Source organism: Corvus kubaryi, unplaced genomic scaffold (assembly GCF_017639235.1).
Source record: "Corvus kubaryi isolate FWS band 111438036 unplaced genomic scaffold, C.kubaryi_AGA036_p1.0 37398, whole genome shotgun sequence".
NCBI lineage: Eukaryota > Metazoa > Chordata > Aves > Passeriformes > Corvidae > Corvus > Corvus kubaryi.
The window spans coordinates 56,738,384-56,766,077 of NW_024581137.1; the positions used below are offsets into that span (position 1 = coordinate 56,738,384).

At 47.1% G+C, this 27,694-nt stretch overlaps 1 protein-coding gene across 8 annotated transcripts in view; it reads right to left on the bottom strand.

Moving 5' to 3' along the window:
• Positions 1-24,687, bottom strand: part of OBSCN (obscurin, cytoskeletal calmodulin and titin-interacting RhoGEF) — a 163,367-nt gene extending 138,680 nt beyond the window's left edge. For 3 of the 8 annotated variants that reach the window (XM_042043235.1, XM_042043236.1, XM_042043234.1), the window contains exons 1-7: positions 24,504-24,685; positions 15,743-16,881; positions 9,957-10,226; positions 7,697-7,957; positions 4,977-5,279; positions 3,649-3,915; positions 2,554-2,829 (exon numbers count right to left, since the gene is read on the bottom strand). In XM_042043235.1, the coding sequence (XP_041899169.1) occupies positions 2,554-2,829; positions 3,649-3,915; positions 4,977-5,279; positions 7,697-7,957; positions 9,957-10,226; positions 15,743-16,868 (2,503 nt within the window). In that variant the 5' untranslated portion in view covers positions 16,869-16,881; positions 24,504-24,685. Of the gene's footprint in view, positions 1-2,553; positions 2,830-3,648; positions 3,916-4,976; positions 5,280-7,696; positions 7,958-9,956; positions 10,227-15,742; positions 16,882-24,503 lie in introns of all 8 variants that reach the window. The other 5 variants (XM_042043239.1, XM_042043238.1, XM_042043237.1 and 2 more) reach the window with 3 other exon arrangements.
• Between the last annotated feature and the right edge of the window lie 3,007 nt (positions 24,688-27,694).

Consider the following 27,694-nt stretch of genomic DNA (forward strand, 5'->3'; position numbering starts at 1 on the left):
AGGGGAAGGGGAAGGGGAAGGGGAAGGGGAAGGGGAAGGGGAAGGGGGCTGCTAAGACATTTCTTCACCAGCATTACTGAAACTCAGCCCACGGGTTCAAAGTTTTGGGAGGAAGAAGAGGCAGATGAGTTCATTCATTCACCTTTCCCTTCCTCAGAAAACCAGAGCAAAAAGTACAACCCCAGCAGCCTGAAGGAGACGTCTCAGATGTCCCTTGTCACCATGGGAGGTCATGTGTCAGAGGGTGCCTGGCACGTGGGGCTCAGGGCAGTGCAGTGACAAATGGCAAGTGCATTTCTGGCTGCTGTGGGCAGGAGGCCCAGGCAGTGACACGGTGGCCATGGCTGGCAGAGTGGCCCCTGGGCAGCCACCTGATGCCCACGTGCCATTTACAGCTGACCTGCTCCTCAAATGATTCCCCAGCTCCCTGTGGCTGATAAAAGGTGTTGATGATGGAAGGTAAAATGTTGATACAGCATTTTTGAGGCTCATCCCGCAAGGATGAGAGGTACCAAAGGTGATTCTCCAGGAATCAAGCTGTAAACAGCAGACTTGAAATTACTGCTTGTCAAAGCAGATTTTAAAATAATAACATTGATTGCTCATTTGACAGTCACACTACAGTGAAAAACACATGGAAGCATCCATCGAGTAATTCAATTAAATGTGGGTAGAACTGTCAGCATGAAAAATGATGCTAAAGAGGTAGGGCAAGAGAGAAAAAAAAATCAAAATTAAGAGCAGGTGCCAATTGTAGACAGAAATTCCTCTCTATATAGACTGAGTCACATTTTAATTTTTTTCAGCTCTCTCAAGTTTGCTCTTTGAAACAACCAAACAAGTCGTCAAATGCAAAAAAACCCATGCTATTCTCAGGCTTTGTTGTTTCTACAGAGACCAAGGAGGGTGAGGTGCCAGCAGAACACGAGGATGAAGCACCTCAGACTTGCTCCGTGCACAAACAGTGAGATCATGGCTGGGAGGAAGGTGAGGGTGAGTTGTGGGACAGAACATGGAAATCAAATGGCTTTACTGAGTGAACTTGCCAGTTCAAAGAAAAACAACTGCAGAAATCACCCCAGTCTTGTTGGAAACAATACAAAGTTTAAAATTTTTATGTAACTTTAGTCAGGGGTTTTGTTTGCCTTTGCCCAGGGGAAAGGAATTGAAGTTTATTTTCAAAGGACTGTTTCACTGCTCGTGGCCCGATGAGCTGAACATCTCAACAGACAGGAGGTAGCACAGAAAATACACAAAAGATAACAATCATTAATGAACATCAACTCCAGACATCACCCCTGGCATGGTCAGAGACACCTGGTCCAGGAAAAGATCAGTAAGAGGATGAAGAATGAGAACCTAATTAACATTGAAGGCAAAGGGATCAATAACCAATAGGAAACCAAATACTAAGAACTGCCTAACTTGGGACCAATGAACATTGAAACAATTAATTTCTGTGGGTTTTGTCTGTATAAGTATGTGAAAAATCTAGTAAAGATCACGTGTGACGGAATGATTTTCTCTGCACAACCCAGGCAATGTGTGGATGAAATGATTTCTGTTGCACATCCTGGCCAGAATAAAATAATGCCTTGATTCTCCAGCGCTAAAAAATGTTGTTGGAGAGTTTTTGGTTTTCCCACAGTTTCGGTGGCAGTCTGACAACAGGCTGGACTGGCCTGAGGTGGGGCTGTGCACTCTGAACCTCAACAGACATCTGATGGTCCATTTGAGGAACAGTCTGGGGATACACTGGGGGTTTTAGGCAAAACCTGGTCCCCTTCAAGGCAGAGCCAGCCTTACTGTAGTTCATCAAATCTTGTACACACTGGAAGGTTTGCAAGAAGGAGACTTAGTGCTGTTGGTTTGAGAGTAAAGTTAGAGACTGCCATGAAAGGAAGAACAGCCAAAAAAAACCCAGGGCAGCTGTAAAACAGTGCTGGTTCAAGAAATATCAAAATAAAGTCCCATTTTTCTGGTTTTTTCTACACATCTGAACACCTTGTAAGCAGGAAGGGGTTAAGCCATCCAGTGTGCCCTGGAAAGGTCTGTTCTTATCCACCACAGTCTTGACAGAAAATAACAAAAAAATCCTTAAAAAAATAACAAAAAAACCCAAATCCCACAAAGCCACGATGATCTTGTCCCATCAGAACCTTAATCAGAGCTGAACTCTCTCCTCAGTGACTTGTCTGATGTCACACAGCAAGTGTGGGGCAGACATGGGATCCCATGTCATGGCCTGCCCCTGGGGCTGGATTTCTTCATCTCAACAGCACTTTTCCCAGCCCACCACTAGACCTCACGAAATTACATGAAATTCCCTGGCATATCAAGATGCCAGTTAGTGAAAGCACAGCCCTTACCACCGTGCCAGTGCCAGCTCCTGTATTCGCTCCCCAGTTCTGCTGTGGGACCACATTATCAAGGCTGGATGCTGATGGGCAATTGCCAGACTCCCTCTGGAGCACTCCCTTCGTGTGCCTTGATGGCTCCATGAGTTTAGGGCAGGAACACCATTAGTGCAGAGCAGCCCAGGCAGTCACATACCTTTCACTGAGAGCTGGAAGAGCATTTTATCCCCTTCACAGACACACTCATAAACTCCAGCGTCCTGCTCGGCAGCGCTGCGGATTTTTAGGATGCGCCTCTTCCCCACAGTTTGGAGCTCATATTTTTCACTGGCCTTGAGCTCCTTCCCATCTTTCATCCACTTCACAGTGGCCTCTGTGTCTGAAAGCTCAGCCTGGAGTTTGGCTTCCTCCCGCAGCCGAGTGGAGACTTTTTCTACGTCTTTGCTCTTGTTGGTGAATCTCACTGCAGCTCCTGCCAGGACAAGAGGCTTTGTTATTTCGAGTTATATCGAGATAACTTTATCCCTGATACAGGCCTGCTGTAGCCTGTGAGATCTCTGAAGATATTAGATCCTGCTCCTGTCCTCACACTCCTGTCAATACTGAGTGGCTTTTTCCAGCTCAGAAAACTTGATCTGTTTTTATTGCCAGAGTCACTAAGAAAAAAACCAACACATTTTTTTCTACTGATAAATAATACTCTAAACATGCTTCTGCAGAGATCTTCTCCCAAAGCCAAACACATCCTTCCAGAATAAAAGATTCATTATGAATTCATTATGTTTTGCCTTGCAATGTGGTAGGTACAGATTTTACTGTTGTTTCATAGAGGAAAACTTGATCATAAGTCAAGTTCCAGGATACTAACTTGTATATCCCACACACGGTGGACTAAAAAAATCTACAAGAAAAGCTTTGTTAGTAATTAATGCTCCTTTCCCTTTGAAAGGTTATTACAGTCAAAGAGGCTGGTCAATCCTGGAGCTGAAATGACCACTTTAGGGTGAATTAGTGGCAGATTTGGCGACAGAATCCCCTGACAGATGGTTGTGAATTTGACAGAAGTTCATGAGCTGATGTGAAGCAATCTAGTTCAGATACCACCAGCTGGCCAGATCAGCTCACTCTGAGCTATCATGTGAGGTCATTACCAGGACACACATTAATCACATGACACAATTCCAGACGCTTCCCACAGACCAAGGCAAGCGTCCAGCCCCAGCTTTAACCCTCAGATCCCAGCAAGCACCCCTTGACTGGGAGAAGAAAGGACAGCGATGGCAATAAATACCTTTCACTCTCATCTTGGTGCTGGTCTCAACACCACTGGCAACAAATTTCACTTCTGCCCCATCATCTTTATTGGTGACCTTCTTTATGACCAGGGTGTGAGTGGTTTGAGTTCTGTTAATGATGTAGGTCTCACTTTCCTGTAAGACTTTGCCATTCAGGTACCAAGTGCCGGAACATGTCTTGGTAAGATCAACAGTGAAATGAGCATCCCCTCCAGGTGCAACTTCAGCTGTTGTCAGGGGGTTTTTCACAGCCAGGACGGGTTCTACGGAAGAACAACATGTCTCTGAGAACAAGACTGTCATGCTGGAGGATATTTCATCTTAAGAACCAAATTGTCAGGCTAAACAAGACGTGAGAACAAATTCATGCAGCCATATACAATTCTCATGCCCTGAAGGACATGCATGGTTGGTCTAAAGGATTTGTTTCCTTCAGCTGCAGGTAACTGACCTCTGGAGTCCTGTTTTTGCAGGTCAAGAACAACAGGTATATTTTACTGATTTTTTAAATCCCTAAAACGTATAAAGACATAAGCCAGAAAGACCCAGGTCCCCCTACAAGTGTGCTATTTATTGAACAGCTTGGATTATTCTTAGATTTCCAAAGGAGGGACTTCTGGATTTCCCTACAAGTCAGTTCTAGATATTCTAGGACAACACAGGTGTGTTTAGACAGCGAGGGACAAAGGTGACACAATCACAAGACACAGTATGATCAAAGTTTGTGTGGGTCTTCAGTATCTGTACAGATTTTTTTTCTAGTGCAGTGATTCAAAGGAAGAAGAAATCCCATGGCACCCAATGATTCTATGGGCACATTGGCACCCTAGAAAGAAAGCAAAACCCCTGTAATTCTCTTAGAAACTCCGAGATTAAAGAGAGACTGTCTAGAACTTGGTGTTTGTGATGTTATGATCACCCATACAGATTCTCTAGGTGCAAGAGCGATATCTCGAGTCTATATATTGAAATTTATATCATAAGGCCATCTCCATTTTTCTTTTCATTGCAGGTGCAGAAGAAACATTTACAGGTTTAAGGTCCATAGCAGAGAGCTCTGCCTCTCCCACAGCCTGATGTGGGGCACTGGAACATAAACACACCCACAGCTCTACCACAGAAACCCAACCACCATCACTGTGATGGTTTTGGACTTTTTCCTTCATCCCTTTGGTGGAGGTCAGTGGTTGACATGAGGCAGGACAACCAGCAGCGAAGGGAAAGAGGATTTGCTGGGCCATTGCTCTGTCCTCAAAGTCGTGGGAAACGTTTTTAAAGCACCCACATGTCCGATCACCCCATTTTGTGCTGGTTTCGTGCTCACCAAGGTGCAAGCTCCCAGGGAATTCCAGGTAGGGGCTCTGTCCATAGGCGTTGACTGCAGACACTCTGAACTGGTAGTCAGCCTCTTCTGACAGGTTGCTCACCGTGAGCTCGGGGACAGGGACGTGGGACTCGTGGCACCTCACCCAGGTGAAGCCGGTGAGTTTCTTGCGCTCCACGATATATCCATCGACTGGAATGGGCCGGTCCATCCTCGGAGGGGACCATGCCAGTGTCACTGAGGTTTCTGTTTTATTTTTCACCACAGGGTGAGCTGGGGGTTGAGTGGGAGGTTTTTTGGGAGCTGCGCAAGGGAAAGCAACAAAACAAAACAGAGCAGTAAGTTCACGTCAGAGTGGAAAAGCTGAAAGGGCTTACGCTGGACTAAAAGTTAAAAACTTTAGTTTTTAGAAAAGTTAAAACACTGATGTGAAATGAAAAAGCAAGAGAATGGATGGGAGATGCTTTTGGGGCTGCTTTACACAAAGATCACGGAATCATTATCATCCCAGATCAAGTCCAAACTTTAATGTTCAAAACTTGTATTGCACAGCTAAATAAGTGTGATTTCCACACAATATTAAAACTGTCAACGCAGTCAGAGAGTCTTCAACAAACATTTTGTGGGCTTAAATCTTCAGTGCTGGATACAGACCCATACTACTGTCCTACAGAGCTCCTGGACAAAGCAGCTAACACACAGCTTCTTATTTTCACCCAGAAGATGGGTAAAACCATCAGCAAAGGTTGTTCAAATCTTTTAAAATTTATGGAGAGCTTGGCTTGTTGCACAGGCTTGGATGTTCTCTGCAGCTTCTTTCATCTGGGTATCTGTCCTGCTCCTGAATTTTTTGTCACAGAAACTGTGTTGTAACTTTGTCTCCCAAGAGTGACATCATTTGGGATCTTTGTTTTACTAACTTATGCAGATCCAGCTTTGGGGTTGGGGAATTACCTTCAAAAGGAAATGACAAAGACATGTCCCCACCATGAGACCCTGCTATTGAGGAGATGTTGCTGTTTTACAGTACCTGAGGCCACAAACTTATTCCTACAGGCATATGTAATGAATATTTATTTTCACCCTTTTATTCCTCTTGGACCCTTTAGAGAAGGCTCAAGTCCCATCAGGATTATTCACTACTTGCTGCCACTGACATGGTCAAAAGGAATTATCTGATGTGCTCTAGTTACACCTCTTCTGACATGGCACAGGATCCATTTCATTTAATTTTGGCTATGTGAAAGGTGTCTGGGTTAAGTCAGTCAACCAGACTCCAGCTGTGATCCCATGAACAGCACACTCAGGAGCAATTAATCCAACTTAAAGAAGGTGTGGGAAATGGGTGAAACAATCACACAGTGCACATACTGAAGAATTTCTGACTGTAGATGGAGTTTGTTGATGAGCCTGAACTAAAAACCGAGTCTGGGGACAGCTGATCTCCTTTCTGCTTCGGTTTGCCCATCTTTAAAATGGGCATGGTAACAACGCAAGATGCCAAATAATACACAAACATTGCCTGTATATTACAAAGGATATCTGAACAGGCACCACCAATCTCACCCAGCTAATTGAGAAAGATGTGGACATAGTACACAGGATTCTTCAAGCAGCAAATCCGATATGCACGAAGTGTAAAAATAGGAAATCTCAACGCGATACGCTTTTCCTTCCTTACATAAATAGTCACAGAAGTGTTTTGGGGTGCACGGTTACCAGCCTGTCAGTAACTGATGGTCACAGATAGATGTCAAAGGTCCTGTTAGGGTAACATTAAGCTGAGCGCTAAGCCCTGGAATGAGATCTCTTGACCTTGCCATCAGAAATGGTAATGCAATATTTTCTTCAGCAATACCTGTTTGTGGGAAGGCAGCTTCTTATAATTTCTGTTCCATGAATCAACATTTTCTTCATCATTTAAACAGCAGAGTCTGAGATCAAACTGTACTTTATTGTTCCCATTGCATAGGTGCTTGTTTGGGTGTTACAGCTTTGCAAATACCTTAGAAACTGTCACAAAGCCAAATGTGACAATTCCCTCATTTTTTTCCTCATTGGCATTCCTTCATCAGAATGCCACAATTAAGTTTAGATAACACAGCAGTTACGTATCTTTTATTTAAGGACTCCTTTTTGCCATTGACCAATCGCATTGGTGGGAGAAAAGAAGCATTACTCTTCCCAAATTGTGACTGGATTGGATGGTTTGTTCATATATGAACCAGAACTGCAGCAGAGCCAGAAATCATATGTATTTTTGTCTTAAATAAAGCAGATTTTGCCTGGGAAATGCAGTGTCATCTAAATAATGCGAAATAAAATTAGGCAACTTCACCAAAATTTCATTTCAGGTCCAGCGCTGCTCTTGCCCAGAAAAACTGCGGATGCTCCATCCCTGGAAGCGTTCAAGGCCAGGCTGGACAAGGCCCTGAGAATCTTGATCTAATGGAAGGTGTCCCTGCCCATCACAGGAAGTGAAACGAGATGATCTCATCCAACCCAAGCCATTCCATGATTCTACAGATATTCGCTCTGTTTTGATCCCTCCAAACATCTCATAACACTCACGGTCAGGCTATCAGCTTTTTGTGACAGACATGAAACCTTCAGCTGGTTTTGGACACCAAAATTATCATGGTGGCATTTGGAACAGCAATGCTGCCACGGAGCAGCCGTGGGAAGACACAACACCAAGGCCAAATAAAAGAGAAGCTTACTGGTCACAGTGAACTGGGTAGAAGTCCTGCTTTCATCGGCCAGGAAGGCAATCTCACCAGCATCTTCCATCTTACACTCCCGGATGGTCATGGTGTGCTGTTTGCCAGAGTGCGTGATGGAGATTCGGTCGCTGGGTTTCACTTCTTCCTTGTTTTTCAGCCACCGGATGTTCTGGCAGTCGTTATCCAGCTCCACGCAGAAGGTGGCTGTGTCATTGACGAAGACGGCAGTTTTCCGTGGAAGTTTTTTAATGATGTTCCCTTCAAATCACAAAATAATCATAGTCAGCAAATGGCAGATATTAAAAATTTCGGTGACACTGGACTGTCCAGACTGAAACAGGACTAGTCCACACCCAACTGAAACATTATAGACACCATGCAGACACCTGAAAATAAATTCCAAGGCTCTGAGTCACACAGAGCAGATGATCCCAAGGACTCATTCTGGCCTTCAAAGAGAAAAAAGCAAATCTTTTTTGACTGCAGTCACTCGGGTTTCTTGCCTACCAAGCAGAGCCAGCTGCTGGGTAAACACAAAATATACATGGCCTTGCCAAGAACAGATTTGACAGCTTTCATTGTCCACATAGGCTGGAAATTCAGTTTAAAACTTTGCTAAAGTAGGTCAGTCTTAAGGCAGACAGGTCTCTCTCCTCTGCCTTTGGGATTTTGCCTTCATTAAAGTCACCAGTAAGTCACATAACCAACATGGCAGGCACACTTGAATTAATGAGAAAGACCCTGAAAGTCTTAGGTTTCTTCTTAGTGTCAACACAGAAATTCACACTGAATGAATTTTTGTCCTTTCCAAGTGACTGTGATTATCATCACTTATTAGGATAATCTCAAAGCTATAAGATGTGACTACTCACAGGAAAGACTGGACACAGCACCAGAGACCACCCCAAATGACCGATGGTGATTGGCTCCATCTCCAGAGCAGTCCCTGAGAGGTGAAAGAGGCTTTGCCCAGGCAGATCACCCAGAGCTGTTTAACGAACAGCAATGCTGAACTCCCTCCAGAAGTAACAGATCAGGCACAGACTTCACCACAAGATTCAAGACCTGATTCTCTGCTAATCCTCCTCCTTGACCTCTCTGCCCTCAGCGGTGCCCCCGTCCCACAGCCCCCACCTTGCTCTCTCCAATCCCCTCCCAGGGCAGGCACAAGGCTCCCCCAGGAAGGCTCTGCCTCCTTTCCCTCCGGAGAGCTCCACCTGGCTCAGTCACTCTCTTTTGGATGGAACATACCATTATAGCACGAACAAGTGAAAAAAAATACCAGCCGTCCTACCAGGGCCAAACACACAGGGCTTGGCTGCTCCAGACCTAACAGAAGGTGCAACAGAAAGATGCCAGTCTGAACTCTCCCATGTCCCTGGACTAAATTTTCCCTCCTGCATCCACCTCTGTGCACTTCCAGCTCTTTACTGGTGGTACAAAAAGGAATTTACATGAGGATGCACATCACCCAGCTGTCCTGGAGTAATTTATATATGAAGAATTCCTGGTTTCACTGGGAGTATAATCAAGCTTCAAATGAGTCAGGACAAGATTAATCCTGTAGCTGTGACAGTATCCAGTGCCTATAGCTCTGGGGTTTGTGTCTACTCACTGAGAGACACCCATACCATACCCAACTACACCTACTCCCACTTCAGTCTGAACCACTGGACTCAGGACACTTGGACATGGCCATCCACACTTTGTCCTTTCCTTGTCCCCTTTCCAAACTCCAGAGAACAGCTCCAGCTGCCAGGGATCTGGAGCACGGATGTGTTCTCCAATCTAAACCACCCTGGTGCTGACTGCAGCCTGCACCACACAGCTGGCCACAAACCACAGCTGCTACACCCCCTTCCCATTGCGGTCAGCACCAGTCCCAGACAAGATTCACCACTGTTGCTGGACACCGGACAAGATGAGAGTGACAGCGCCAGGGGATACATCTGATGCTTGGGGTCATGTTAAGGAAAGTCTACAGGGCCAGGCTACAGCTCAAGGTTTCAGCATGGGATCCCACTGAGTGACATCCTGAGCAGCAACACAGCCTGTCCCTGCTGTGTGGCCCTGTGTCCAGAGACACCCTGGCAGGAGCCCCAGGGACCCACTGACCACATTCTCACACCATAGGGGACTCTGCTCCTCTTCAGTGCACACATGGAGGGGGTAAAAGCTGCTCACAAGGTCGAGTCTGAAGTCTCACATGTGAATCTCACACTTTTGGCCAATCTGAAATGCCAAGAGCCTTTCTCACCTTGGACAGACAGCTCTGCGATGGTCCTGCTGCCTTCCTTCATCTCACAGATGTAAACAGCATCATCGTCCGTGGTGACATTCTGGACGGTGAGCCGGCGGTAGGTGCCCTCCTCCTCGATGTTGTACTTCTTGCTCTGCTGGAGCTTGGTCTCCTCCTTGAACCAAGCTGTCTCTGTCCCAGGAACAGGCACTTCACACTGGAAGGTGGCAGATTCCTTCTCCCTCACTTCAAGATCCTTCAGTTTTGCCTTGAAGGGTATGGAGGGTTCTTAAGAAGGTAAAAACAGAAAGGAGAAACAGGAGTTTATGATGAGAGTAGGTTTAGATAGGAATTTAGGAAGAAATGCTTCACTGTGAGGGTGGTGAGGCTCTGGCACAACTTGTCCAGAGAAGTTGTGGCCGCCCCACCCCTGGAAGTGTTCAAGACCAGGATGGAGCAAAACCTTTCAAAGCAGTCCTGCTAGAATTGGGTCAGTAACAACCAAGCTGGTCACGGGCAGCAATTCCAGGTGAGAGTGAGCAGCTGAGCCGGTCAACTGATGCAAGAACCAATATTTTAAGGGTCTTGCAGCAGAAATAAGCTCAGCAGAGTGATCTGAAAGGGCACAGAGAGCTGAGAGGTGGCTGTGCACAGGTCAGGTGTGGGGAAAAGCACAAATGGAGGAGTTTTCTGTTCTCCCCACCAGCACCAAAGGCTCTGTATCAGCTTTTGTCAATGGCAATAAAAGACCTAGAGAATGAGCCCGAGTCTCCCAGCTGCCTCAGCCCTCCTCCAGCAGCGGGGCTGCAGTGCTCTGGCTTAGGGCCAAACCCAAGCATAGATCAAACACACGAAGCAGCTGCATGATAGTGAGGGAAGTCATTTTATGAACTGAACAATGTCGAATTCCAGTGGCAGCTGCGCTGTGACATCACCCTGGTACCTCAGCCCTAAAGTGGAGAAAGGGGAGCTGGACTGAAGAGGACAGCCGGCGGTCAGGGCCACGGGACTGGTGCCACAGTCATGTCCCACACTTGGATTAGCCAGTGCTGATACATTGCTCATGCTTCGTGAGAGATCATGCCTTGATACGTACCTTCACCTTCCAATTACGGCTGTGCCAGCTCCCAGCTGGTTTTTGTGACTCCATCCTGCCTCACCACCCTCACAGTAAAGAATTTCTTCCTAATATCTGATATAAACCTCCCCTCTTTCAGTTTAAATAAGATACCAAACCCTAGAGTCTTGACGGGACACCAGGAAGGAGCAATGCTATGGACTACCTTGGTTGTTATCCTGAGTTTAAAACCTGACTGAGTACCCATACAATATGTCCAGGAACAGGAAGGTGACACTAACTCGCCATGCCAACTGGTCATTTTTAAAAAAAATTATTTGCCTAAATACATCTCAGTTTAAGGCAAGTCAAAGTCTTGCCTTGAAGAGCCTTCAGCTGTGGCTACACAGATCTGCTCTGCCCACACTCCAGATGGTGATTACCCTTTTTTCTTTTTTTCCTGAATTTTTTTTCAGGGTTAGATTAGATATTATGATGAAATTCTTTATTCTGAGGGTGGTGAGGCCCTGGCACAGGGTGCCCAGAGAAGCTGTGGCTGCCCCTGGATCCCTGGAAGTGTCCAAGGCCAGGTTGGATGGGGCTTGGAGCAGCCTGGGATAGTGGAAGGTGTTCCTGCCCATGGCAAGGGGTTGGAAAGAGATGAGGTTTAAGGTCTCTTCCAGCCCAAACCTTTCTGGGATTCTGTGAGGCCAAGAAAGCTCTGATCAGGATGCAGCCCTCTGGCAGGAGGGAGGCTGGAGCTGACACTGGGAGCACGCAGACCTGCGCAAGGGCCAAAAAGAAACACAAGCTGCACCTGAGAAGCACACAAGTGTACTCCCATACTTGGAGCAGCTGGCCATATCATTAACCCCTCTCCCTCTACAGGCACTAAGCAGCACCTAAAGTGAAAAAAAAAAAAACAAAAAACCCAAAAAAAAAGCTATTCCAGGAAAAAGCTCTTAAACGTCCAAGCACAGAAGGGTTGGTCGGCTCTTACAAACGCGTTGCAGTAACAGCACTGCTCTCCCAGCCAGGGAAAGGCAGTACAAGGCTATCTTTGGCAGCTTGGGGTCACAGATATCCTCTGAAAACAACTCTGCTTTCGTCCTACTGACATGTGCACACACGTCTTATCTCCCTCTGAATGGAGCTTCGGAGGGACAGCAGCTGATAAACTGAATTGGAGCGTGGGATGAACCCAGCCCAGTGCTTTTGGAGATGTCAGAGTGGTTCCAAAACCCACCAGCTTCCTCATCCTCATGAGCATATCTTCGTGCTCTTTATGAGGTTAGAATGTGCCTGGTCAGGCAGAGGGGGTTGATTTGGGTCAGGGGACTACAGAAGGACCCCAGGTCTCCTGAGAGCAGGCATCTCAAATCATCTGGCCTAGACCCCTGCCCAGGTCAGAGACATGCAAATAAGATAAGAGAGAAAATAAGAGAGCTGCCAAAACCTGCCCACCTCAGAAAAATGTGAGAGAGGCCCACCAGCAGAGCAAAACCCTGAGGGAGCACAGAGCAAGAGCAGCTCATGGAATTAGCAGGAAACTGCAAGAACTTAGATCAGAGATTAATTTTGCTGTTTATCCTGAGGAGATATTTCTCCAGACTGTCATAGGCTTTTTTGTTTGGTCTATAGCAAGCAAACTGGCAAGGAGATGATGTTATTTTTAAAAAGCAAGTCCTGCTAACACATATTTTGCTAAGAATAGGTGCAGCCTGCAAAGAAGCCCAATGTTTTCTTAATCTTCTCAAGGCACATCTGTCCTCTGGACCTCACTCTCTCACTTGCCTACCTTTCCACTTTCTTATTGCTGGAATTCTCACATTTATTGTTCCACAGGCAAGTTTTCCCTCTGCCTAATGAAAATGATCCAGGAAATGTAAGAATATGGAAAATCCTTCCAGAAAGAGCTGGCTAAAGGTGGATGGACAAGCTTCCACCATCCTGTGCCTCTGATCTTCCTAGTTACTGCACTTTCCAAATTTCTTTTCCACCTCCTCATTTCTCAAGTTGCAGTTCTCTTTCAGATCTCCAGTGGGACTGTCATAACAGTGACCATCCAAAATCACATCTGGTCAGAGGGAGAATAAAGTGGCCTCAGCACAAGGGTGTTTTACGCATCTCTATCCAGTTTGGCTTGCAACCTTTAACCTTCTCACCCAGTATCTGGTTGCTTTATTCAGGGACTCCAGTGAACATCGCTTGGCCCAGGATGGAGACCTGAATTCTGTTCTCACCAACTTTACACATGGCCTAGGGAAATCTCCAAAACCTTCAGGAAATCCAAGCTGGTTGTTCGTGTTCCTCCCATCCTCCCCACTCCTTGGTTTGTTAAAGGGTTATTCTTGGGAAAAATTTCCCAACTCTTTCCACAGCTCACATCTCAGTGTACGGATTGTGATTTTATCCCCGTTCCAGACACATTTCTGAATCTAATCAAGCTTCAGTTTTCCTTATTTGGGAGAGTGATTTCTCTGCCCTGTAGCCTCTCCTTTGAGATTCAAGTCTGATTCACTAAATCTCATTTAGGAACAGCTCAAAAAACTTTTTTTTTCCAGCTCAATGATCTTTAAGGCACAGGCTTAGCAAAGTGTTCACAAATATTGGGTCCTTAGGTCCCCAGGATGTAGACTGGCAGAGTATAGGAGGCTTTCTGTGGATGTCCCATCCCTGGAAATGTTCAAGGCCAGGTTGGACAGAGCCCTGAGCAACCTGATCCAGTGAGTGGCACCCCTGCCCATGGCAGGGGGGTGGAACCAGACGTCCTTTAAGGTCCCTCCCAGCCCAAACCATTCTGATTCTATAATTCTGAGGGTGGCTGCTTGGAGAATTCAACCTCTCCCTACATGACTGAGCAAAGAGAACTTTGCATGGCAAGATGCTCTCCCTCCCTAAGCCCGATAGCAGAGGAGCCAATGGCATCACCAGTGACATAAAACAACAGAATTAAAAGCTCTTTTCACTGCTGCATCGTTCTGACCTGTCTTGGGAGGGCTGAGAAGAACTTCTGGTGACACAAAGGAGAGTCATTTATCAGGGCCTAATAATAACCAACACACGTAGATTTTCCATGGCAGACTTGGCCTGGACAGGGAGCCAAACACGGTACAGAGTAACAAAGAAACAATCCATAAACATTTCCACTTCAGCCTCCTGACTCACAGGCAGCTCTGGACAACGGACACGGATCAATAACCTTTTCCCATGGTGCTTGCTCCCAGACTGGCTGCTTCCCTTGCTTTCCCCACCTCCTTTGGAAGGGGTTGCAGCCAAGAGAGCAATCAGATAAGCACAGGCAGAGCAGGGGGTGTTTGTTTTTGCAAGGTGTTGGGTGAGCAACTGAGCTTGATCTATCCTCAAAGTGATCACCCACCCAAGGGCCAGGATTGATCTTCTGCTCTGAGTCCCAGCTCATGAGGCAATCACAGCTTTATGGAACAGGACAAATGCCCGTCCCCACACCACTCAGCACCTCCAAGGGACAGCAAGGGGTGGGACAGGTGCCCCTGAGTTCCACGGATCAGGTGTCACTGATGGACACAGGGACTGAGCCACTGATGGGAAAGACTCTGAGCGTAAAAGGGGAGGCCCAAAAAAGGGAAAAGAGAAAATCAAATAAAACCAGAGAGACTTAAAGACAAGTATGAAGTACAGATCATTCCTGCTTATTTGGATTTCTAATTTATTTTGCTGCCAGTGAAAAAAACATCAATTTTACCACTCGAGTGGCAAAATCTTTTGTTTCTGACAGCTCACTTACAGGTGACACCTGGGCTGCAAACTGCCTGCTGTCCCCTTGCCAAATGGGAGAGCAGCTGGAAAATTTCGAGCTTCCTGGATTGTTCAAGGCCAGGTTGAACAGGGTTTGGAGCAACCTGTTTTGGTGGAAGGTGTCCTTGCCCATGGCAGGAGGTTGGAATGAGATGATCTTTAGGATCTCTTCTGATTCAAACCATTCTGGGATTCTATAAAAACTGTATGTCACACTTTTGTTGTCATTCTGAAGAACTTGGTCTGACCTTCACCAGTCTGCAGTGACCCTCTGAAGGCAAGCTCCTCACCACTGACTATGGCAAACAAAGGCAACCTGGACCTGGCAGATCTTCTCAGAGCATTCAAGGAACACAGACTATCTAGCAACACAAACTGGGAAAAGACTGAAGAGCCTGGCAAGAACAAGGCTGCTGGTGGGTCACTGTACAGGAAAACTGAGCTGGACTGTAATTAGAGTTGGAGTAGGTCTCCCAGGGGATCCAAGGCAGCCTGACACACTCATCCTGTAGGGAGGGGTTTCCACTACTACTGCTAATGGCACGTCTGAGTAAACCCCGTGGTGAACACAAACCCAGATGTGATTAAAGCCTGGAGGGTGAGACGGGGCATTGGCAGTCATTGACCCAGAGCATGGGAACAGATCTCTTGCATCACTGTAAAGCCAGGACTGACGGGAGCTGTAGGGATCTGGTGCATCCCAGCTGCCCCACAACCAGCCAGTTCTATATCATCCACCCCCACCTGGCACCTCTTTAGTGCCCTTCCCGGAAGCCACCAACGATGGGACTCTCTCCCCAAGTCACCAATTCGAGTGCACAAGCCCCTTTCCACCTGGAGAGCCTTATTCACATCTAACCACGCTTCCCTGCAGCAGTTTGGAGACAGCAGTTTTGTTCAAACCTCCACCCCAATTCAGGGGTGTCTCTTTGCAGGCACACCCACCCTGGTGAGAACCACAAACACCCACCTTTGACGGTGACGAGCACAGAGCTGTAGGTCTGCCCCGCCAAGTTGGAGGCCGTGCAGGTGTACAGCCCGTTGTCTGTCTGTTTGCAGAAGAGGATCTTCAGCACAAAGTTCTCCTGGTCATCCTCATAGATGACGTGCCGCCGGCCTTCCAAGATGACCTCGTTGTCCTTCTTCCACACAATCACGGGCTTGGGCTCGCCTGTCACGTAGCAGCTCAGTTTGGCGTGCTTCCCCTCCGTCACGCTGCACATGCGTGTCAGCGCCCCGAAAGTGGCGTTGCGGGCCCCTTTGGTCAGTCCCGCTGCCCGCTCATAGTCCTGGGACAGGCTGTAGCCGATGCTGGACAACCCCTCTACCGCGGAGTACGACTGGGCAGAAGCCGAGTCAAGAGTCCTGTGGGAGATGTCCATCTTCCTGATCTCCTCCCGCCTCTTCTGCAGGTGGGACAGCAAGGAGGCCGTCTTGCCGCAGCTGGCATCGAAGTTGCTGCTGCCTGGGTTGGAGGAGCCATGCGTTTCCACCACCAGCGCGGCCGAGGCGCTGGCGGAGCCGATGAGGTTCTCTGCCCGGCAGGTGTAGGTGCCACTGTCCCCCAGCTGGGCACACTGGATGGTGAGAGCGTTTGACTCCCCAGCAGACTCAATTTGGAAGCGTCCAGCATCTGCCTTGTTCCTCAGGTATCTCCCGTCCTTCTCCCAGTTCACCGAGAGGGGAGGGCTACCCTGGACTTTGCATTTGAACATGGCGTCTTCTCCCAAGGTTACTTTGATGCTGGAAGGTTTCTGGATGAAGTAAGGAGCTGACTCCGTGACTGTGGTCTCCTCTCCCACTTTGATGCTGACAGCAGCAAAAGCCTCCCCGATGGTGTTCTTGGCCCGGCAGATGTACTGGCCACTGTCCTCCAGGTTCAGGTCATAGATGGTTAGCCGATACAAATCCCCGTCCTCTGTGGTTTTAAACCTTCCCCCAGACTGGACTGGAAGTTTATCCTTTTCCCAGCTCACCACTGGGATGGGGTTTCCAATGATCTGGCAGCTCAGGGTGGCATCCTTCCCTACAGACACCATAAACGCCTTGGGCCGGGTCAGGAAGCGCGGGACCCCGCTGAGTGAGCTGTAATCCATCCTGGCTTCCTTCCTAAAGGGGGACAGAAAGAAAAAATGTCAGGAGAGAGCAGAAGGTGCAGCCAAAGAATTGTTGCACTCCTGTGGTGTCAGGATGTTTGTCACCTGGAACCCCCATGATTTCAATGCCAGTCTCATCATGGGTGAGAAAGCCTTGGAATATTTTTTGAAGATTTCTTATGTTTGAGGTTAATAAGCTGCTGAATAAGGTAGCTCTCTTCCCCACAGAGCCACTGGGCAAAACAGAATTCCTTGGGCTGCTCATACAGAGGGAACATGATGGTGCCTTTCATCTGTGGCACTCAGAAAGTGACCTGCACTAAAGCTGTGTGGCAGATGGGCTGGTTCTGCAACCACAGGGAAACCAATGGACGCTAAATTCTGAGAGATGTGTCTGCCCACCAAGATATTTCCTCCATCACAGAAGCACAGAATGGTTTGGGTTGGAAGGGACCTTAAAGACCATCTCATTCCAACCCCCCACCGTGGGCAGGGAGTAACCTCCTAGACCAGGTTTTCCAAGAAGATTTGAGTGCACCATTTCTCTTCAAGCTGTTTAATCTCTTTGGCCTCATGATGCCAGACCCCTCTGTCCTGGCTGCTCCTGTCTGAGCCGTAGGAATGGTCATACTCCAGATGAGCACATCCCTGCTTTTTCACCTTCAAAGTGCTGCACAAAGCAGAAGGACCAAGGCTCTGGGTGCTGTAACTCAGAAAGGAAATAAAACCCAGTCACTAAGACAGAAATATCCTTCTTAATCCTACAGCAGTTTGGCTTCCCTGCTGGCCACACATCCACCCACTCTCTCACCCAATGGCAGGTGCTCTCACCATCTCCCCCTCTGCTCCAGCAGAAGTCAATAGTAGCAGGCCAAAACCCTGCTTTAATTTCTTAAATCACCACTTTTCCATCCTCCTCCAGCTCCTGTTAGTGCATTTATGTTAATGTGAAATCACTGATGGCATCAGGGAGTGAGGGTTGGATCGACCTGCTGCATGACCTTGGGAAAAATCACTTGTTTTCCCAATCTCTTGGCTCACCTCCCACTTCTTCATATCAAGACAGGGATGGGCTCGCAAATAATTATGTGCACAGTGTATATATGACAATGTACTTGCTGAGGTAAATGGCAAATTATGCATGAGAATTAATAACAAATTACCATTTCCTTTCCATTTGTGCTGCTGGAGAATGAAAAACACGAGTTACCATTAAATCCCCATACTAGAAAAGGGGTAGCACAAAAATACAAAATGATATTTGTTATGAGAGCTCAAGAAACTTTTGGATGACACTCCCAGGCACAGCAGGGGATTCTTGGGGTTGTCCTGAGCAAGGCCAGGAGTTGGACTCAATGGTCTTTGTGGGTCCCTTCCACTCAGGATATTCTATGATTTTGTGATCGTTATTATCATTGAAGAAGGTATCGCTGAGCCAAACTTTAAACTTCATCCAGTTCACAGATCTAAGGCCAAATCAAATGTAATCTCTCTATATTTAACAGGAAAAATACACCATGTCCTGGCCTATGCTGTGTCTCCCACCCCAAAGAACACATGAAAGATAAGAAGCAGTCACAGACTTTTCCCTTTAGATGAGATCGATCCTTTCTAAACTAATTCAATTTGGGTTGCTTTTGTTTCCTGGTATTGAGCAAATTCCATCATTCTACCACAAATCTTTAGAAATTAAAGAAACAGGTTGCAAATACTAAATCTGGGAGGGGGGGAAAAAGCAGTAATGGGGAAAATTTACTTTTAATAAATGCTAAGAGGATAAAGAATGATTGACTTGCAGTCATAAGGGCTAAGACCAACTCACTTTCTGTTAAGTGGCCACCTTCAGTACAGATCTCTTTTTCTCTTCGTCTCAAACTGGTCTAGAAATCTGTGAATTAGTTTGAACTTCTTTGGTTCCTCTTATTACCTTCAACGTCTGCCCTCAGCCGAGCTTTAAAATGCATTTTTCCGTAAACGCTTGTGCAGCTGCAAGCAGAGAAGCTGCACGAATGGTTAGAAGGGGCAGATACGAGCCTGGGGCTTGAGCCAAAGTACACTGAAGTCAGTGGAAATTTCCACTGAAGTCAACTGGTTGAGAATCAGAGTCTTCTGCTCATTTGGGGAAGGACCATTTCAATGTTCAGGAGGAGATGCTGAGGTTCAGCTCCACTCTGGAGAGCCCAGCAGAACCATTCACTGCATTAACAACAAGTTAACAATCAGAACACAGACTCAGAGCTCAAGTCCTAATATTTCCCAGCCATTAGCTTGAATTTCAGGCTCCACCATGCCATCAAAGCACTTGGATTCACCTTCAGAGGACACTGCCACTCCTCACCCTTCCTGGGTTCCTGTTGTCTCTGACTGATGCATCACTCACTCATTTCCAGCTTCATAGTGTCAAAAAGAGCAGAAAAATAGAGTTGCTTCAATTCTCCATCAAACTGGGGTCTGCATAACATGGAGAAGTGCCCGGAGCACTGAGGTGGCTACAGAGACAATGAGAGGAGCTGTTGGGAACCAGCCAGGGACCTCCCAGCAACCAGTGGCTTCCCTCAACCCACCTGTGAGCTGTTTCCACCACCTGGGCCCCAGGAAACTTTTCCATGCCTGGAGGAGAGCTCTGCTCTGTTGGAGCACAGTGAGGGCTCTCAAAGCCTGGCTCTTACAAGAGCAGGAATGCTGCTCACTTCCTAAAATGCATCCTTCTCTCCCTGTCCTTCCATGCTAAGCTGTGCCCAAACAAGCACACCCCAGCTGCTCCCTGGTACCTCTGACAGTCAGGAACAGCCAAAAACCAGGGAAGATCCTGCACCAGATGCCTGTTGATTTTGCTCCTGAACCAACTGGGTGCAGCAAATCCACCCAAGATGCTCTTTCCCAGTGACCTCAAGGTCCAGCCTCCCTCTTCCACGGCTCCCAAACACTCATCTGGTGTTTGCAACTCATTTCTCTCCATCATCTAGTACATGATCCTGTGCCCACAGACCTCCTAGAGCAGGGTGAAAACCCCACATCCCCTGCACCTCACCCAGCTTTCTCCGTGTGCCCTCACGCTCTAAGGTTTTTACACCATTATGAACAGCCAGGATGCCAGAAGAAAATCCAGGGATCAGTGAGAAGAGCCCATGCTCATCATTAGTTTAGATCTTTTTCAAACATGGAAAGAAAAACAGGGTTTATTCCTTGCTCTGCCACTGGCTTACTTTCACAATTACAAGAAAGACACTCCAGTTCTTGTATCTTTATTCCCCATCTGAACAAGGGGGAGAAACTTGTTTTATGGGTGTAGAGAGCACGAAATCCTAACCTGCAGCAAGGATGAGGCTGTGTAAGTATCTAATACATCTAACAGGTTAGACAGGCTGCACGAGATAAATTACATTTCAGAATTTCAAATGGGATAAAATGCATCACACTGGATTATGATGATAAATAGATTTAGGGGCAAGGAGAGGACAGTGAACATACTGAAAGGGCAAGGTTTAATATTTCTACTGTGTAACTTGTCAATCAACTTATTCAATAATTACTCATTTAGATTATCTACATGTTCATTCAAACTTTAGGGGAAAAAAAAAACCCAGTAACTCTGAAACTTTAAAAAAAAAAAAAAAAGGCAACTCTCTGCAAATGCCAGAGCAGCTCCCTTGGAAGTGACAGCACCAGCAACAAAGCATGAATAAACCTAGTCAATGCAAATGCCCTTTCCAATAAATCTCAGACATTTGCCAGTGTCATATTTCCCCATGTAACCCCTCTGTGACTAATCATTTGCAGCAGAGATCACATTCCCATCTGCGGTATTTCTGAGCACGCCGAAGGCAAGCTGGCAGCACTTGTGATTTTGCTTATGTCTTTATTCATTCGCATTTTCCCTGGTTTGTGTTTGGGGAAAGAGGCAGAACTGCACAGAGCTATCGGATAAGGCAAATAAATCACTGTCCTGGAGCCAACACTGGGCCATGCAGCTGGTCCAGGCCTCCTGCCCACTCCTGTCCCACCACTGCCTGTGTGTGCCCAGCACCTGCTTCCCATGGAGAAGGGAACGAGTCCCTTGCAGTGGGAACAACCACAGACTTGTCCAGTTCCTGCTGGAGTACTCAGATGTGGAACTCATCAGCAGGTGGAGAGCCCTGATGGAGGTGCCACAGAATCCCAGAATGGTTTGGGTCAGAAGGGATCTTAAAGGACATCCAGTTTCACCCCCTGCCGTGGACAGGGACACCTCCCACTATCCCAGGCTGCTCCAAGCCCCATCCAGCCTGGCCTTGGACACTTCCAGGGATCCAGGGGCAGCCACGGCTTCTCTGGGCACCCTGTGCCAGGGCCTCCCCACCCTCACAGGGAAGAATTTCTTCCCAATATCCCTCTGCCAGCGGGAACCCATTCCCTGTGTTCTGTCGCTTCATCCCTTATCCCAAGGCCCTCTCCAGCTCTCCTGGAGTCCCTTTAGGCCCTGGAAGGAGTTTCTCAGGTCTCACCAGAGCCTTTTCTTCTCTTGACTGGACACCCCCTACTTTCCCAGATGCTCCATCCCAACCTCCTGGGATTCACTGCGCTGTGGTGGCTGATGGGTTGGTTTCACACTGCTTCATCAATGCTGATCTGCACCTGGAAAGGCTTCAACAACCTCTGAGAAGTCAGAGGTCCTCCCCATGGCAAATTGTCACCCAAGCTGTCAGCAGCCTGTGATGAAGCTCTTTGTGTGAGAGAGGACAGGGGGAACAGATTATTCTCTGTCCAAGCCTTTGCATCCAAGGACTAGAAAGAGAATCCTGTCCACCAGGACTCAGGGCAAAGAGCAAAAAGCACTCATAAAATACATCTCATAAAATATTCCCAAGATAAAGGCGGCCATGAGTAGCACAATTGCAAAATTGGAGACTTTGGGGACATAATTAAACCTGGGATCACCAAGATCCAAACACAGGTTAGAAGCAAAGAGGTTCTCTCAACACCACATTTAGGTCCACCATGTCCCTGTTTGCTCATTTCCTCAATGCTCTTTTACCCTTTCTTTGCCCAAGTCAAAAATATATTGATTTGAGGTATTTTTCTTTCCTTTGGAGTTTATGCTTCCTGAACTTCCCCTGCAATGCTAAATTCTAATCCTTTCACTCCTTTTCCTGACAGGAAAGGCAGGATTTACAGGGAACCTCCTGTCTCTGAATCCTGAGCCTTCAAAGAACATCCCTGGAACAGAAGCTTCAGATAAAAATCAAGGCAGCACTGGTATTACCATAGTTTACATGATTTATCTGCTTGTATTGTTCCATCTAAAAACATCAGGAAATGGAATCTGTGGGTGGGAAGGGAAGTCGATGAGTTGTCAAATGGGAAGTTGGGGTTTCCTTTGATGTTTAAAATCCTGCCGAGGGAAAACAGCAGTAACCCAGCTGCCCTCTCGCTTCCAGCAGCCTCCCGGGGAACGGACAACTTTGGGATAGCACAAGTGTTCAGTGTCAGCTGTGGGCTGGGTGACATCAGCCGGGCTCTGGTGGGTGCCTGAGAGCCGTCACACCAGACAGGGAGCTCTGAGGGTGAAATGCACACCAGCACACCCAGTGCTCCCTGCCCATTACATCCCTAAATCGGGGCTCTGCGCGGGTTTGCGCCAGCGCTCTAATCCAGGGAGGCAGGATTTATCCCGTTCCACCGGAGCAGGAACGGTGCCTGTGGCTGAGGAGCTGGGCTCAGGGCTTAGCTTGGGCTACTCTGAATTCCACTTCACTGAGGGAGAAGCGATTTTGGCATGTCCAAAGGTCACTGGACGAGCAGATGGGAGAGGTTTCTGCTGTGGATCAGTCACTGGAGACGTCGGACACAGAGAACCTGCAGCACACAAAGCCTTTTGCAAGGGGCTTCTAACTCATCTCAGAGTAAGGCTTGTCTGCATTCCCTCCCATCCACAGCCTCCATCCTCAGCCAAAATCCACAGGAGATGTTGAGGGAAAGTTCATGGCAGGTCAGAGGCTGGCACGGTGTTAAACATGGTGAGCAGCCCTCAGGGAAAAGGAGAAGCTCAAGACAATTCTGACCTTCAGGGTGGGGCTGAATATGCACCAAGTGCCTCGGGAGGGACCTGCATCCCCTCATACTCCCACTATTAATCCCTTATCAATAACCTGGATGTTTCCAATGACTGGTAGCAAACAAGGGTTCAACTGTTTAGAAAATTCCAACAAGGAACAAGAACAAATCACATGGTTTGTGCAATGGGCAGGAAGGTCAGATCACCTTCCAGCCACATTAGCAGCACACACTTCATAAAAACCACGAGAGATTCAAGCCACTTAGATGATTTATGTGGTTAAAACACTTCTCTTTCCTCTCTGCAGAGACAGACCTATCTTTTAAAACTCATCCCAATTTCAATTACCGGGCCAGAAACCATTTTCCATCAACACATCAAGAGCTCCAAGAAACTCCGTGCAGGGAAGGGATTTCATCCTCCTTGGGTTTTACTGCACCAAGGGGCTTCACTTCACATTCTGCCCTTGATGGAGCTACAAAACCATCCCTGAAACTTCCAGAGGGCTAGAACTGCACAGAGCCACCCCTCAAGACTCCATGGCAGTCACTTTTCCTTGTATTTTTCTGAGCCTCCCAAGGCTGCTCTGGCAATAGCAGAAGGCCAAAGCACCAGGGAGGTCTGGGGCACACTGTGGTGCTCACTCCTGTTCTGTGGGGATGAGAAAAAAGGAGACAAATGGAGAGGAAAGACAAACATTCTGGGGTTTCCACCCAGGGGACAGAAAAGGAGCAATGTAAATCCAGAAATTTCATCACAAATTTCACCCAGCTGGATTTTGCTTTACACACAGCTCTGGAGAGAAGCATCTGTGGCAGAATCCCAGAAAAAACAGTCTTGCAAAGCTAGAAATGCTCCTGTTCTAGCACATGTGATTTCCTACACGAGGAAGTTGCAGGATCCCAGCTCCCATATGGACAAAGAATTCCTTTGGTGACAATCAGCCGCAGCTCCGACCTAAGCCCTTGTATTTTAACAAGTGGACGTCATTGTCATTACAGTCACTCCACCCCATTGAGCTGTAGGGCCCAAAATAGCCTCAGCTGTCGAGCTCCATCTCTCCCCATCTCCCCTCAGAGCCATTTGGAGAAGTGGGAGGAGGGTGGGGGGTTGCAGAGTGAATCTGTATTGACACCAGAGAGGAGCTCAGAGGGAAAAAAAGTCCTGGCCAAAGAGAAAAGCTGCACTGAGATTATGCCCTGGCAATAAAACTTTTCAAAATGTTCCTTTCTGCCACCTCTCCATATGTTTTCCACACTCTCCATGCCCGGTGCTGTCTCAAACTTGGGGACAAAGTGTATCAAGTTGAGTCAATGGCTCTAAGTCTGATTTTCTTCACTTTTCTCCTTTCCTCTGCAGGCTGATCTTTGCTCAAAAGTAATTAATCAGAACAATCCACATTTGGCTCAGAGAAAAGGAAGGATGGATTTAATACCTGCACCGTCAGCTCCATCCCAAAATATGTTTCATAAAGCAAAACATCCTGCAGCGCGACACAGAACAACCTCACCCCTCCCTCAGCTACCAACCTTCTCCACTTCCTGCTGGACATCAGCGTCCCCAAAAATCCACCTCTCCTTAGCTGAAGGTTTTGGTCTTACCTGGAGTCTTGTCTGAGTCTGAGGAGGACAAAGCTCTGGGCAGGGGAAGAAAAAGCCGATTCCTACTGAGATGAAAGGAGGGGGAAGAGGGAAGAGGGGAACAGAGGACATGGGGAGACCATGTTGGCTTGGGTTTCCCCCCCCCCTTTCCCCTCCAGGAAAATAAAACAGAAACCCCAGCGATGGCAGGGACGTGCGGCAGAAGGTCCCCCCAAGTCCCCCGGCAGTGGCTCTGCTGCCCAGGGTTAGGCTGTGCCACCTCCCCTCCCCACCCTCCTCTGGGTTGTCCTCCTCCAGTCAAATCGCTGACGTGCTCCGCTTTCCCTCTGCAGCCCAGCTCCAAAATAGCTCTGGGTGTCATTTACCGGGGAGATTAAATTTCCTGCAGGACAGAGGCGAAAGGGCAGCGTTTTAGGGACTCACTGGGACAGCCCAGCAACAGGAGGGGGCAAAAACCCCATCAGAAGTGTGTGTTTGGGTGGTGTGGGGGACAGGCTGCGGGGACAAGGTGGGTCAGAACCGTCCCCTCAAGGGTCCATCCCAAAGCCAAGTGCTAAACGTGACGTGAGGACTCGGGAACGGGCAGCTGCCGGCTTATCAGCGTCGCACACTGCATGGGAATTCTTTCCCAAAGGCATCAGATCAATAGTAGGTTTATTTATAACCTCCCAGGCACGAGCTGTTACAATGGCAAATAAATGGCAAGTTAATAATCCCAAGTGTGTGTCTGCCCCTTAACCTTATATAGATTATATATTCCTTATATAGATTATCTATTCTTTATATAGATTATGTATTTCCCCACCTTTTTGCCTCGTGAATACAAACTGTGTGCAAAAATCACCTGAGCTGTAAATCCATCACATCTCAGAGGCTCGAGACCAAAATTTCTATATTTACAAGTAAAATTTCTAGTTTTTAAATGATTGCCTGAAAAATGGAGTCCACACCAAGTCCTATCAGCAATCAGGAGATTTTAAATTTAAAACTAATTTCTGCTAATGGTCGAAGAGCTGCAACAGAGCCCAGCAGGTTCCCCCCACAACCACTTCAGCTCTGTACAAATATCAGGAGTGAATGACGAGATACACTTATTTTTGGCAGTAAACAAAGCAGATAAGGTGCTGCATAGTCCAAGGCTCCGAAGACACGGTGAGGTGCTGAGCTAAATCACTTTTCAAGGCACAAAACTGCCACCAAGGAAGCAGAAGGGAGTTTTAGCTGAGAATTTGAAAGTAGGGCTTGAACAGAGCCATAGAATTCCAGAATGGTTTAGGTTGAAAGGGACCTTAAAGACCATCTTGTTCCAGCCCCCAGGAAGTGTCCAAGGCCAGGTTGGACAGGGCTTGGAACAACCTGGGATAGTTGGAGGTGTCCCTGCCCACGGCAGGGGGTGGGACGAGATGAGGTTGAAGGTCCCTCCCAGCCCAAACCATTCTGTGATTCTATCACCCAGGGTGGATCAAAATTAATAATAGAATTATAGGATTGAGGAGGAAAAGGTTTTAAGGTGTTACCTGACCTGCCTGTGCCCTGGCTGAGGGACTTTAGCCAATGTTTAGCTCTGTGGAAAGCTCGTGCCCTCTTTTAGGGACACTGCCCATTGTGCTCATTCTTCCATCTCTTCTGAAGGTGGTTTAAAGCTTTAGCTGCAGGACTTCAGAAAGACTTCCCAAGCCACCGGAATGTGCCCAGGGTGTGTTAGTCACAGCTCTCAGCACATCTTTGAGTCAGCGGGATTTGGTTTCTGAACGGGATCATTTGTACTGTTCCACAAACTGGACATCAGCAGACTTCAAGGTCTATCCCCAACCTGTAACTTGGGATAAATCAGTGTCCATTTGAAGCAAACCAAAGCAAATTAATTTCTCCAGCTTCCCATGACACCACCTTGGCTGCGTTTCCCTGCACTGTGCAATTGCCAGAGGCACGAGGTGTGTTTTTATGGGATTAAAAGAGCAGTGCCTTTCCTTTAGCATGTTGGTGGCTTTCAGGAAGATCTCAGAGACTTCATGATCTCCACCTTGGCTTTCTTTTTTTTTGGGAAAGGATCACCTGTACGTACCAGAATTGCAAAGTGACTCCACCACTGCCCTGGGCAGCCTGTGCAGGGCTTGGCAACACTTTCAGAGAAGAGCTTTTCCTTAATATCCAATCTAAACCTCTCGTGGCGCAACTTGAGGTCATTTCCTCTCATCCTGTCCCTGCTCCCTGGGAGCAGAGCCCGACCCCCACTGGCTGTCCCCTCCTTGCAAGGAGTTGTGGAGAGCCAGAAGATCCCACCTGCACCTCCTTTTCTCTCCTTTTTTTTGCCCTACTTCCCCTGACATGAGTTGGATTGTCTGAGATACCCCTAAAGGTCACTAAAAATTAAAAAGAGAAATACCTCCAGTACCACGGAGTTATTAACTTACTCAGGAACTACAGCTTGTCACGGGTTTAAAATGAGGGAGACTCTATAAATGATGAGCTAACAAAAGTTCCAGTTTATAGAGAGAATGGTGAAAGGCTTGAAAAAACCCAGAATTTGGGTGAAGACAAATAAAACGCCACCAGGCACAACACTAATCCCTTCCTCTTTGAAATAAAAATGGGGAGCTTTTCCACACGTGTGTTTTCTCCCCACAACAAACATCAGAAGAATGTGCTTTAAACAGATTTGTGCAGTTTTAAAACATAGAAAAATCTTTCCTTGCACTTGAAAACCGTATCTTTGAGCTCCAAACCTGCTCATCTGAACACTTCAGTTGGAAATAAAAGGATGCCAAAAGGAATTAACCAGAGTTTACAGGCACCAAAACAAGCTGTGTTTGGGTTTTCGCCAAGAAATCAATTTAAATTATTTGCATTATAATAACTAGCAAGGCCTGAGGCATTACATCTTATTTCAATGATCCTCTGAAGTAAGAGATTTTTTGCATAAAAAGGCAGATTTTTGTAAAAAAAAAGTTATTCCTGCTTCTCTCTGTGGGAGAATTTGATTTGGTTTTTTCCCCATGTGATACTGAACAGGAATTTAAGAGCTGACACCATTTATTTCTCCTCGGTATGTTTACTCAGTTTTTACAACTAAAAAAAGCCTGATGTTTTGTCTCCCAACCTAACATCATTTCAGAAAAATAAAATTCAATAAAAATCAATGCTAATAAAAATTTCACACACAAGCCACAGGAAATGAGGTATTTTTTTCC